We start from the raw sequence: 13,961 nt of genomic DNA on the forward strand, positions 1-13,961 counted from the left end.
TTAACTTCCAAAGTGGAAAGGGTTCTTTTGGTTGGAAGGTTTAGAAGTCTCAGCCCATGGTCAATTGGACTCAATGCTTTTGGGGGCTGTGGCTCACCAGCACGTCATGGCAGGAATACATGACAAGACTTACCTTGTAGCCAGTATGCAAAAGAGAAGAGGGGCGCTAGGCTTGGTGACTGTGCATTTAGTCCCAGCACTGGAGAGGCAAAGGCAGGTGGATCTGTGCGAGCTTGAGGGCAGACTGCTCTACATAGAGAGTTCTTGGACAACCAGGGCTAAATAGAGAGATCCTGCCTCAAAAAAGAAAGAGAAAAAGGAAGGAGAGAGGAGTGCGGTTCACATTTCCTCCATGGCACATCTCCAGTAACCTAAGAGTTCTCACTAGGACCTCTTAAAGATTTTACGATCTCCAAGGGACAACTTCGGGACCTTTAACCTGGACCTTGGAAGATACTCCAGATCCAAACACACACCCTGGAGGACAATGTAGAGTTCTTCCAGACTCTTTGAGATGACAAAGGCATAGCTTTCATCTTGTAGATGGCAAGTGCTCTTGGTGCGTTATTTTTTCATAATAGATGAAAGTTCTAGAAGCATATTCTGAAAGAGATTTCAAAAATAGACTCAAAGGACTTTTGAAATCATTTCTGTCCATCCACTTTGAGTTCTATGTCACAAATAGCAGGTATCCAGAGCCTGCTGCACAGAACTGCAGCTCTGTACAGTTCCCCAGGTATGTGTCATGGAGACAGTTCTGTCCACTAACCTTAGTAGGAAAGCTTTGAATCCTACCTACAACTGCCCCATCCTTTCCCACTGTTGTCTGTCCAACTTCCAGACCTAAAACAAAGGTCAGCCTTTTCTTAAACCCCATTATAACTGTTCTTTAACTAGCCAGATCTTCACAGGGGAATGTATCAGGTCCAAAAGAAACTTGGGACAAATGGTCGTGATTCCTATTAGCATACCAAAGTTCATGCTGGCTTCCAGACTTTCTAAGTATCATGAATATCGAGCACTGGTTGCTCTTCTCAGTTCTTCTCACCCCATCCCTACCCTAAACTTCTTCAGCTCGTGGGTTTCCTTCCCTCTCTTGTCCTCTCATTCCATTGTAACCCTGGCATGCACTCTCTTGCCCCTCTCTCTTCTGTCTTTACCCCTTGGCCTCCTCCTCTCTCTCGCCCCTGTCTCATGGTCTCCTTTGCCTGCACTCTCTTTGTCGTCCTCTCTCATTCTTCCTGTCTCTCTCCTCTCAAGGCCCAGTCCAGTCTGCAGGCCATGTTTCTTATACTTCCCTCTCTTCCTCTGAACTGTCCTAGTTGCATCTGGCTGTACCATGCCTCATATCTACAATAAAACCGTTCCCCCCAATCATACCTTGGAGTGGTTATATCCTCAGTTTATATACCTGGTGCCAAAATCCTCAGTATATACAGAAAGCATTCAAATATAGAGTGTTCCCATTGAGGTTCAGCATGGTTAAGGGTATTTGCTGCTCTTACCAGAATTCAGTTCCCAGCACCCTTGTCAGGTGACTCACAAACACCTATAACTGCAGCTTCGGGGAATGGGGATTGAAGGGAGGTGGTTCAGAGCTCTTCTCCTGCCTCTGCAGGATGAGCAGGCAGTAGCAGTGGAACATGGGAGGTTGAGCTTGGATTGAAGCAGATAGCCTGAAGACAAAATTCAAGCCTATTCACAATGCAATAAATATAGACTTAGCCCTAGCTATGTCCCAAGATCTGTGGGTCTCCAAACTTAATAGTACCTCCTGGTCAAGTAACTCACTGACCTTTCCGAAGCATGGGCTTTATCAGGGGCCAACAGCAAGGAAGCCCATCCACACCACAGCCAGGCCCTTGCTAGAGTGGGAGACCTGTCTCCACTTTAAAGAAACATGTTCTCCTCTTCTTTACCAACTGATAAATAATAAAATTTTCTAGGCTAGAGGTTTAATAAATCATAACAAATCTCCCTTCAAATGTCCTTGTTAATGATGTTGACATGTTCTCCCCACACTTGGGAGGGAGAAACAAGTGGATCTTTGAGAGTTCAAAGCTAACCTGGTCTACATATTGAGTTCCAGGAGAGCCAGGGCTTTGTAGAGAGGCCTTGTCTTGAGAAGAAAAATAAGAAACATTGAGGCAAAAGTTCCCTTCTGTGTTGGCTAGTTTTATGCCAACTTGACACAAACCACAGTCATCTGAGAGGAGGGGACCACATTTAAGAAAAGGCTGCCATAAGATTGGACTGCCAGCAAGTCTGTAGAGCATTTTCTTAAGTAGTGATTGATGTGGAAGGGCCTAAGCCATTGTGAGACGTGAGTTCAACCAAGTGAGCTCAATTCAGGGTGCCCCCGCCCCCAGACTTGGAGAGAATTTCATTTTAATGGAAACAAAAGCAAACTCTGGGTATTCAGAGCAATCATTAAAACAAATGTCACCCTTTGTTTCTGAATTACAAAGAAACAAAAATAGACGTTCACTGTGCTTTAGGATGACTGTGGAAATATCATTCTCACGGTGGAACAAAATTAAACCAATGCAATGCTAGTCTCAGTCTTTGTGAAATATATTACCAGCTTTTTGTGTGTTGCCTTTACTGCCCGAGGTATTAAATCAACAGTGTATGGCCTCCTTGTTAGATGAGAGCAACTCAAGCTTGCAAAGAGTATCTACTCTAAGTCATTCTCTACACTTTGACCAACACAGCTTTCTCTTTGTGTATGCATGTGAGCATGTGTTTGTGAGTGTATATGGGATGTATGTGTGTTCATGCACAGTGTGGAGGCTAGAGGTTGATATAGATTATCTTTATCTATCACTCTTCACCTTTTTGTTGAGGCAGGCTCTCTCACCAAACCTAGAGCTCTCTGATTTGGCAGGACTAGCTGGCCAGCAACTCTCAAAGAGCCTACTGTCTCTACCTCACCAAAACTGGGATTGCAAATGCGTTTTGCCACTATAGCTTTTTATGTGCATATTGGGGATTGGAACTCTGAGTATTTTACCAACTGACCCATCTTCCCAGCACTCCACCAACACATACATGAGCATATGCACATGCATGTACATACACATACTTTTTATTTTGTAATTGCTAAATTATCTGATCTTTTACAGAACCTATCTAGTGGTAAGGAAAGACATTAACTAGTGAAAACAAGTCTGATATGGTGGCTGGCTGCAGTTACTGGTAACCACTGCATGTTATGGATACACAGGTAATCAGGAGAACATTGATTGTTATGCATCCAGTTCCCCAGTGAAACTTGTCTTTAATGAAAGTAGTATTGATACAGCAGGTTTTAATGCTCTTGGGTTTTCTCTCTCTTTTTTTTAAAGAATTATTTTATTTTATGTATATGAGTACACAGTAGCTGTTTCGGACACAACAAAAGAGTGCATCGGATCCCATTATAGATGGTTGTGAGCCATCATGTAGGTGCTGGGAATTGAATCAGGGCCTCTGGAAGAGCAGTCAGTGCTCTTAACCACTGAGACATCTCTCCAGCCCTAGGGTCATCTCTTAAATAATACTTGCCATCCTGTCTAACAGGGGCATGTGGATTGTTACCATAATGCATGTTTTTGCCAAGTAGGCCATCTTTTCAGCTCTGCTTCTGGTCTTCTGTTGATTCTGCGTTCCCTCGCTGTAAGGCCTTCATGCTCGTTTCTCTGGCCATCCCTGTCTCTATGTCTCTCATCCTCCTCTGTTCTCTGGCCACCCACAGCTGCTCCTCTAGAGAGCCTGGCTGTTAGGGTTTCTGTGTCCTGCATTTCTAACAGTACAGCCTTCTTGCATCTTCTATAGTCCTCTCAGCTCTGAAGAAATATCTTTTAAGATTCAGTTCAAAGTGACTTCACCCCCAAGTGTCCACAACCTGCAATTGTAAAAATCACCTGCTCCCTCCTTAGCCCATTTCCCCACCCAACATTGCCCCTTTGACCAACACAGAGCTTTCACCTGTCTCCCTTCCACAACTACACTCTGAGACTTTTGATGGAAGGAATGGTATTTTAACCATACCATATACCACTTATAATCACAATTAGTGTAATTTTTTTCTTTTTAAAATTTATTTATTTTTATTTTATGTGCATTGGTATTTTGTCTGCATGCATGTCTGTGTGAGGGTGTCAGCTCTTAGAGTTACAGGCAGTTGTGAGCTGCCATATAGATTCTCTCCCAGATCCTCTAGAAGAGCAGTCAGTTCTCTTTACTAGGTAAGACATCTCTCAAACCCACATAGTGAATTTTTCTATAAATTTATGAATGGCTATTATTTATTATTATTCACTTCAATTATTTATTATTCAATTATTAATTAAATAAGTTTAACTGAATGTAATAAATGAATGGATTGAATTTTTCATAAATTAATTTCTCTCTCAAGCCACCTCTCTTTTAATACACATATACATATGTCTCATGTACGATGAAAGAAGAGTGAGGAGGTGAATCAACATGGCTGCTTTTACTTACCATCGACGCTCTGTGCCCGGTGGCGGACGGCAGAGGTGATGGGCTGTTTTCTCCGTGTGAAAAATCCAAGCAGGAACTATTCAGAGACCGTGAGCTTCCTGAGTCACTGTGCCGTTGTCCCTTTTCTGACATTAGCCTCGATAGAAAGCTGGCCTTGCGACTTCCTGGGCCTAATCTGTCTGTCCAAACCCCACTCTCTCTTGCACTGCCGTCACTGCTTTGGAAGTGACTCTGGCGATCTATGAGAGATCTCCCTGAAGCTTCTGGGCCCTGGGATCGCTCCCAGGTTTCTAACGCAGATGATGGACGGTGTTGAGAAGCCGTCATTGTACCGAACCAAGACTGAGACATTGCATTCTTGGGGCCAAAGACAGAATGGCACGGTTGCTGTCCGGGGTGCTGAATTCTGGCACTGCGGTCATGTGGGCATGGGCTATGGACGTGGAGCTGTGCACAGCTCTCAATTTTCTCAGCCCAGTCTCTTTTGCCACAGGAAACATCTACCTCAAGTTGCCTGGGGTGTGGAATTTGCCACATGCTTTTAGACCGTGGTATATTCACTCGGATGACTTGCTGTTTATTGTTGGCTTGAAGTAGTGAGACTCTTTCAGGTAAAGAAGAACAGACCATACAGTGCTGGGTCCCTGAGTAGTTTGTTGAATGGAATGGCGGGCCTGTTTCATTCTCAGTGTTCCCACTGCTGGATTTGCCATCGAGTGCCCTCATGATTTTCCTGATGCCGAGATGAAATATTTCCAGGATATTGAGTAACAAGGAGATGGCTGCAATGCTGTGCATGAAAAGCATGAAAATCGTCTTCTCTGTGGGCCTGGAAACAAAGCAGTCTACTGAATTGGGGCAGGGGGCTTGGGTGCACTTGTAAATGGGGTGCATTTGAAACCCATAGAGAATATATTGGCCTATCATGAACCCTACTTCTAGCACTGATCTGGTCAGGATGTGTAAGACATACGTGCGCAGCAGACATCCTTTCAGAGGGACTTTATGAATCCTCTTCTGCTCCTCGAGTCTCCTCAGCTCTTTATCTACCCTTTGTTGCTCCTCCAGGTCAAGCTCTGGATTCTCCATCTGGGCTCTAAGGTATAACTTCTTCTTCTGCCTCTGCTTCTCAAAGTCCCTGAGTCTATAAAGGGCGTGGCCCATATACACCAAAGAAGGGGAAGACACAAAGATGATCTGCAAAACCCAGAATCTGATCAAAGAGATGGGGAAAGCATCATCATAACAGATATTGTTGCAACCGGGCTGCTGGGTATTGCAGGCAAAGGCAGACTGCTCATCATCCCAGACATCCTCAGCAGCGACACCAAGTACCAGCATTCGGAAGATGAAGAGGATGGTCAGCCAGATCTTCCCCACTATAGTGGAGTGGGAGTGGACTTCCTCTAGGATGCCACCCAGTAAATTCCAATCTCCCATGGTTAGGAATTCACATCTGAAACATACCGAAGCAAGGAGGTTAATAAAACGGGGCATGCTCATGAGTAGCACAGACTCTTGGCTCAAGTCAACACAAATTCCTGACAGCAACTTCATACTTGAAGAAACTGGAATTTTCCGAGGAGTTTTTCTGAACAAAGCACTGACCCCCTATAATCTAACTCAGTTTCCTTCTTATCCTTTTCTTGGCCATATGCAGTTCCCTTTCATTCTAGGATACCCATTAGTTTCCATATGTGTACAATGTATTCCACAGTCTTGCTTACTTTTCTATTTGTCCGAGAGGCCCATTCATCTCCCATGTAGCATGATCTTAAGATTCAAATACTCCAGAACTTTTCTCTAAGGAGGCCAACCCCCACCTACTTTCCCCTTTCCTAAGCTTCCACTACCACTCAGTTAGCACTTAACCTAGAAGACCGTTGGGGTGTTTCCATTTTCTGTCTCATTTCCTGAAAAGGTGCGTCCCCTGCAAGTAGAGTCTCTCCATGGTGTCTGGATCATCAATATGTCCCCTTGAGTCTTTCATGAAATAACTGTCAACAGGGAAAGCAAAGTAGGATCTCATATACCACACGTGGCTACCATCGTAAGATGAAGTGTCTGTAAAGAGAAATCAGCCAAGCAAATCCTTGGGAGCTGCTTCAGGTCAAGGTAGTGGTAATGTTAAGAGAGAGAGGGAAGAGGAGGAGGAGGGGGAGGGGGAGAGGGAGGGGAGGGCGAGGGGGAGGGACAGAGAAGCTGTCATGGTGGCACACAGCTTTTAATTACAGCACTTGGGGGCACAGGCAGGTCCCTGAGTTTCAGGCCAGCCTGGCCAGCCCAGTCACAAAAACAGTCACTAAAACACATCTGGAAAGCCAGGTCTTCATGGAATTTTTTCTTGGTTTTTTTCAAGACAGAATTTCTCTGCATAACAGCCCTAGCTGTCCTGGAATCCACTTTGTATAGCAGACTGGTCTCAAACTCGCAGAGTTGCCTGCCTCTGACTCCCAAGTGCTAGAATTAAAGGGCTGTGCCACCATGTCTGGTGTCTTTATGGAATTCTTGCAAACTTGGAAAAGTTAGTATAAATGGTTTCTCTAGAAAGCTTGGAGTCTAGGAAATAATCAAGGTATAAGTGTCATACACAAGTTACTGTTTTTATCCTGGGAAAACTATGTTTTTCAAGGTTCAATTAGATCAAAACACTCAAAACGCTGTCTTAGGGTTTCTATGGCTGCTATGAAAACACCAACACCAAAAAGCAAGTTGGGAAGGAAAGGGTTTGCTTGCTCAGCTTATACTTCCAGATCATAGCCCAACATTGGAAAAAGTCAGGACAGGAACTCAAGCAGGGCTGGAACCTGGAGGCAGGAGCTGATGCAGAGGCTATGGATGGGTGCTGCTGACTGGCCTGCTTTTCATGGCTTGCTCAGCCTGCTTTTCTCTAGAACCTAGAACCACCAGCCTTGGAATGGAACCATCCATAAAGCACTGGGCCCTCCCCACATCAATCACTAAAAAATCACTTACAGCCAAATCTTATGGAAGCATTTTCTCAATTAAGTTTCCCTCCCCACAGATAGCTCTAATTTGCGTGAAGACTAGCCATCATGATAACCTAAAGATTTCTAATATGTGGAAGGTTTTTAGATATGAAAATCATAGGGGGAAATGTAATTAAGTTGAAGTAGACAATTGTAAGGAGCAAACAAAAGAAACTTATTCTAAGTACTGCTATTTTGCTTTAAGACTATATTTAATCATAAGAAGAAACAAAATTTGAGGTCCCATGCCGTAGGGGAGCTGGGTACTTCCCCATAGCTGGACAGCCTCTGGTGCAAACAGTTGTCTGAGTCCAGACATCTCAGGGGCAAATTGTATGGAGACAGTTGTCTAAATCCACCCATCTCAAGGACAAATTCCCCATCTTGCTGGCAGGGTCAAACAAGTTCAAGTTCCTACACCTAGGAAAGAACTTCTGTCACACTTCTCCAGTGTTTTCTTAATCATCTGTTAACCAGTAAAAAATATAGAAACTGCTCTTACCTAAACCAGGGTACATAAACTATAAAATACATATCCAATTGCCTGTCATACCCTAATTGACTACGTGCTGCTTGCCCGCTCCTTTGCTCCCTTCTCATTCTAAAATTCCAGCTCAGAGTCCAGGAGGGAACCTGGCTGCAAAAACTGAATTAGAACCTTGAAGCCAGGTGTCCTGGATGCATCCCAGTCTCTAACTGGGACTTCCTTGCTTAACCCAGCTTAACCTGTAATGTCAAAATAAAACTGGATAACACAGCAGCTCCCCCCCAGCTCCTCCTAGCTACCCCCTTGCTTTGTGTTCCCATCCTTTAAAAATGTACCATCTCCCTTCTGGGAAGCAGTTCAGATTCTGAACTGACCACCTCCCTGAGCACTCAGACAACAAAGCTTTCATTTTTACGCTTCTATCTCTGAGATGAGTTTTCTCAGCTTCCATCCTGAAACGAACAACAATGGCATAATTTTTAATTTTTAAATTCATCTCTCCAGGGCTGGAGAGTTGGCTCAGAGGTTAAAATCACTGTCTGCTCTTCTAGAGGTCCTGAGTTCAATTCCCAGCAACTGCATGGTGGCTCACAACCATCTGTAATGAGGTCTGGTGCCCGCTCCTGGCTTGCAGGCATAAATGCAGGCAGAACACTATGCATAATAAATAAATAAATCTTTAAAAAATCCATCTCTCCAATATTTTTCTGAAGTGTTACCTCTACCTAGGCATTATCTCAGAAGCCACAAACTCAACCATAGTCATGGTATATATGAGGTATGGGACACACCTGAAAAACCAACAGGAATTGGAAACTCACTATTATTCCTCACATAAATTAATCTGTAGGTTGTTTTAAGACTTTTAATCACTGAATAAAATAAAATTCCATAAATGTACACATATACAATGTATAAGAGATATATGATTATATAAGCATATATATGAGTATATACACGATCATATATGCATATATGTATTTATATGTGTATATGTATACATGTACATACTATATATATATATATATATATATATATATATATATATANATATACACACACATACATAGTGTGTGTGTGTGTGTGTGTGTGTGTGTGAGCATGGAAAGGAAGTCAAGGAGTATAGATACGGGAAGAATTAGAAGGGAGAAAGAAGAGGCAGAAGAGGTAGAAAACAGGTAAAATAGAAAAGAAAGGGACAATGGGTTTCTAAGAAAATATGACTGGGACTGGAAAGATGGCTTTGGTTATGGTTATGATTGAATTGGTTCCCAGTACCCACAGAGTAGATTACAACCGTTCATAACTCTACTCTCAAGAGATCCACTCTCTCTTCTGACCACTGTGTGAACCAAGCCTGGAAGTGGTGCACAGACACAGCCAAGCAAAACATTCATACACATAAAATAAATGTTTTTTTATAAAAGAAAATATTATTTTATTTAATAAAAACATCTAGGTAAACCTTACCTGTTTTCATACATACATATGAAGAAATTTTTAAATAGAATTGTCTTAGTTAGGGTTTCTATTGCTGCAATAAAACACCATGACCAAAGCACAAGTTGAGGAAAAAAGGGATTATTTGCCTTACACTTCCATTATCACTGTCCATCATCAAAGGACGTCAGAATTCAGACAGGGCAGGAACCTGGAGGCAGGAGCTGGTGTAGAGGCCATGGAGGAGTGGGGCTTAGTGGCTTTCTTCTCATGCCTTGCTCAGCCTGCTTTCGTATAGAACCCAGGACCCCCAGTCCAGTGATGGCCCTACTCAGAATAAGCTGTGCCCTCCCCAACCAATCAGTAATTAAGAAAATGTCTTACAGGCCTGCCTACAGCCTGATCTTATGGAGAGATCTTCTTAATTGAAGTTCCTTCCTCTCAGATGACCCCAGATTGGGTCAAGTGGACATAAAACTATCCAGCTCAAGAACTGACATAGGGGGGCTGGTGAGATGGCTCAGTGGGTAAGAGTACCCTACTGCTCTTCCAAAGGTCCAGAGTTCAAATCCCAGCAACCACATGGTGGCTCACAACCATCCCTAACGAGATCTGACGCCCTCTTCTGGTGTATCTGAAGACAGCTAGTGTACTTACATATAATAAATAAATAAATCTTAAAAAAAAAAAAAAAAAAAAGAACTGACATAGGAGCTGTTTCTCAGAATTTGATGATCTTCGTTTTGAGACCTGGTTTCACTATACAGCTCTGGCTGGCCTCAGAAAGAAAATTCTCCTGCATTAACTTCCCAAGTATTAGGCTTTCAGACATGAATCCCAGCACACAGGCTAGCTCACAAAATTTAGAAAAAATAATGAGCACATTTTATATTTTATTCTATAGGTTTGTGAGTTATTTGAAATGTAAAATAAGAGTGTAGACATTTTTAAATTTAATTTATATTAGTTGAAATATAATTTAAATTATATTTATATATTTCAGTCATTTAAGCAATAATTTCTTAAGCTTGATCCTATCTAAGTTCAGGTGCTTTTTGCATAATTATTCTTCTAAAATGTACAAAATACTCAGTTTTATTTTTAATCTGTATTTGACATCCTGAAATATATATGCTTAATTTTGTCCCTGTTTATTTTAAATGTGGAAAATGTTTTTAAATAGCAAAGAAAATGTTCCTGAAGTCCCTAAGAAATCACAATAAACTGACACCAGTGTGAAAAAACAAAGTCGTGTACGTACAAAAGCTGTTCTAAGTTCCCTAAAAAGAGCTGTCAACTGACTACAGTTCACAGACTACAGACCCTTCAACCATTCCGGCTTGGTTTATTACCAAATGCTAGTTTAGCATCTCCTGTTTAATAAGCTAACAGTCCTTGGCAGCATTTGATTTTAGATTGTTTCTTTCTATCCCAAGAGGGAGCTCTTATATATTTTTCATAATCAGCATGGCCTGCACATTTATCACTTACCTTAGAGTTAGACCAGAAAATTCCCCTTGAGTTTGCAGAACCCTGAAGTTGCACCATGTGTGGCGGTTTAACAGAACAGCTGCTTCTGCTGCTGCTTGCTGGTATAAAGGCTCTGGTCGGGTGGCTGTGGGGCTGTAATTCAAAGTGAACACAGCAGTTTCGATCAATATAGCCTAACCTAGTTGCCACTCCCATCCCCCAATTAAAACTGTCCTTTGTTAATTTGCAGTTTTCTAGTCATATTTGTTTAGTTGATACCACCTTAGGACACCTTCTGGTATAACTCAACAAATAGTAATCGTCCCTTTTTGTGTGAATAATTTGATTTGAGTTGGGTATATTTCTGCAGTCCATTGATTGCTCTGGAAACTAGCACTTACAGATCAATAAACCATGTCCAGTTTCACAAACAGCTGCCTGGGGTGAATCTGGCCTCATCCAATGTGAGCAGAAAATGCAGAGTGACAATCAAACGTAAAGTGTTCTTGCAAACTATGCCATGCTAAAATAAGAAACATCTCCATAGCAGGATCAACACTTATACACCAGAGGAGAGCTGAGCCTGTGTGCGTACTGCATTCCATTAGACTACGATCAAGAAATACTTTTCTCTATAGAGTAAGAACTGGGAAGCTAAGCGTGTCCTCAGAACCCATGTCTGATTTTAGAAGAGAACTAGAATTCCAGAAAGGTCAAATAACTTGCAGAAAACCAGGAACTAGTTTTTCTAATTCGTAGTCCACAGCATCTTTAATAGTCATATTTAAGAGTGTATCATCTGGTGGCGCACGCCTTTAATCCCAGCACTCAGGAGGCAGAGGTAGGCGGATTTCTAAGTTCGAGGCCAGCCTGGTCTACAGAGTGAGTTCCAGGACAGCCAAGGGCTACACAGAGAAACCCTGTCTCGAAAAACCAAAAAAAAAAAAAGTGTATCATCTTATTGTAACATTTTAAAGAACTAACAATACTGTTAGGTCTCAAAGAAACCTGAGACAAAGGTTAACGGAGGTGCCTATCTAACATATCAAAGCAATGCTAAGGTAACTATAACACAGGCTCTTCAGCACCTCTCTCCTCCATCCTGTGGTGATTTGAATATGCTTGGGCCAGGGAGGGGTACTATTTGAAGGTGTGGCCTTGTTGGAGTAGGTATGGCCTTGTTAGATTAAATGTGTTACTGTGGGTGTGAGCTTTAAGACCCTTGTCCTAGCTGCCTGGATGACCCGTCCAGGAGGTCCAGTTATTTGAGGGTCTCGAGGGAACCTTCTCCTAAGAACCAAATGGGGGGATAGAGAGAGACGAGAACCTTGTGCAAATAACGACACGGAAGCATCAAGGTACATCTTGAGATCAGGACATCGGGCGCTGACTTAGGGCTGGAACAATCTATAGTCGTTCTCGGAGCGGTGTGTCTGTGGCCCACTTTTGACCCCCTTTTCTTCTCGGAGGGAGAGGCCCAATTCAGAGATCAGGACAATTGTGTTGTCTTAATAGCTCCCAACATCTCCCCCGTTTTAATATTTTTATAAAGGCATATTGTATAATAAATTTGTAACCAGTTTTTGACAAACCGTCTGTTTGCTCACCGGGTGATTCTCTAAAACCACGAAGGACACAAGGACAAGTCATCTATGAGGCTTGAATTAATGGTCCCAGTCTGTTGGGTATAACTTGGGCCAGTCAAGGGATTTAGGAACGAAGCAAGCTCCGTGGGTAGAGGTAGAGGTCTGATCCCCAGTGTGCAATGTTAGGGGCCATGTACAGGATTGACTCTTAGGCCCACAGACTTCTACCCAGAGTAACCCTGACCTGCTCCCATGCCGTTTTTCCTGGGGGAAGGACCCTAGGGCACTCAACCTTCATGCAATCAGACATGCCTCTCAGAGACTGTCTAACAGCTTCCAGACTAATCTCTGTGCAGTACTTAGTCTTACAACTCTCACGGGCGACGGCTTCAAGTTCCAATTTTTCGATGTGTCTAGCCTGGGATGACTGTTTAGTTTCCAATGTGGCAAGAATGTACATTACCATGTCGGAAGCACAGACTACGGCAATCTAAATGATTCGTAGCATGAGACTGATGGCCGAATTTAGGGGGAGGGGAATGATCTTACTTAAGCATTTTATGGAAATTGAGTCTCTCTCCCGAGAAGAGGGTGATGAAGTGGTATCCACATCTGACTCTTCTTCAGTAACCTGCTTGTTATCGCCAATGCCCAGTCGATGGTAATGAACTGAAACAAATGCGCTTGAAAGAGATGAATCAATTTGAGATTTAACAAATCAGGTCAATTTCTGAAATGCCCAAGGACCGAAGGAAATCAATAATAGGAGTCCCAATAGGGGCCCCAAAAGGGAGGGCAACAAGGTCGAAAGCTAGGGGGAGGTTGAAAACCAGTTTTGGTAGTCCACCTTTCCCCTAGGCCATTTTAAATACGTGTGTATGGGTGTAACTCAGCTATCTATAGAGGCAACATTCTTACTGAATTCCAAGCCCATGGTAAACACAATGATTACTAATAAAACAATGCCAATAAGAATAACAAGTAGGATTATATATTGAACCCAATTTGGGGGTTCAATGCACTTAGGTTATTTTTTAAATCTCTAGCCAATTCATCAATGTTCCAAGTGTCCAAATGACTTTTACTAATATCTGAANTTTCTGCCTTCCTAGCCTTAATATTATGCTATATCCTGTCCTATGCTAAGACTACTACTTCTAAGACATCCTTCGCCTCCAAATTTTTATCTTGCAATAATATGTTGCTCTGACAAAGCTATGGAAATATTCCTATGCTTATCATTAACAAAATGTGCAGTATGCAGCTGCTGAACTAAGGCTGTGGTAGATACCTGTTCAAAGTTTGCATTCCCAGATTTTTAAACCAAGGATCGTTTCCTAACTCTAACATAACAGCGAAACATAAGCAGGTCTCTAACAAAAACATAACAGCAGATCCCTTATCTAAATAAGGATCTACACAATTAGTTAATAGACAAGAATTACAATGAATATGAAAAGACTTGCCAAGATTGGCGATCTTAACTCTTAAAATTATCTA

General features: G+C 42.4%; 1 protein-coding gene across 1 annotated transcript; it reads right to left on the reverse strand.

Moving 5' to 3' along the window:
* Nucleotides 1-4,410: 4,410 nt before the first annotated feature.
* Nucleotides 4,411-6,438, reverse strand: Gja10 (gap junction protein alpha 10). Its single transcript, XM_021161361.1, has 2 exons — nt 6,361-6,438; nt 4,411-5,944 (listed from the first exon to the last, which is right to left on the reverse strand). The coding sequence occupies exons 1-2, from the start codon at nt 6,396-6,398 to the stop codon at nt 4,411-4,413; spliced, it is 1,572 nt and encodes a 523-aa protein (XP_021017020.1). The 5' UTR covers nt 6,399-6,438.
* Nucleotides 6,439-13,961: the final 7,523 nt, after the last annotated feature.

Source organism: Mus caroli, chromosome 4 (genome assembly GCF_900094665.2).
Source record: "Mus caroli chromosome 4, CAROLI_EIJ_v1.1, whole genome shotgun sequence".
In the NCBI taxonomy this organism is placed as follows: Eukaryota; Metazoa; Chordata; class Mammalia; order Rodentia; family Muridae; genus Mus; species Mus caroli.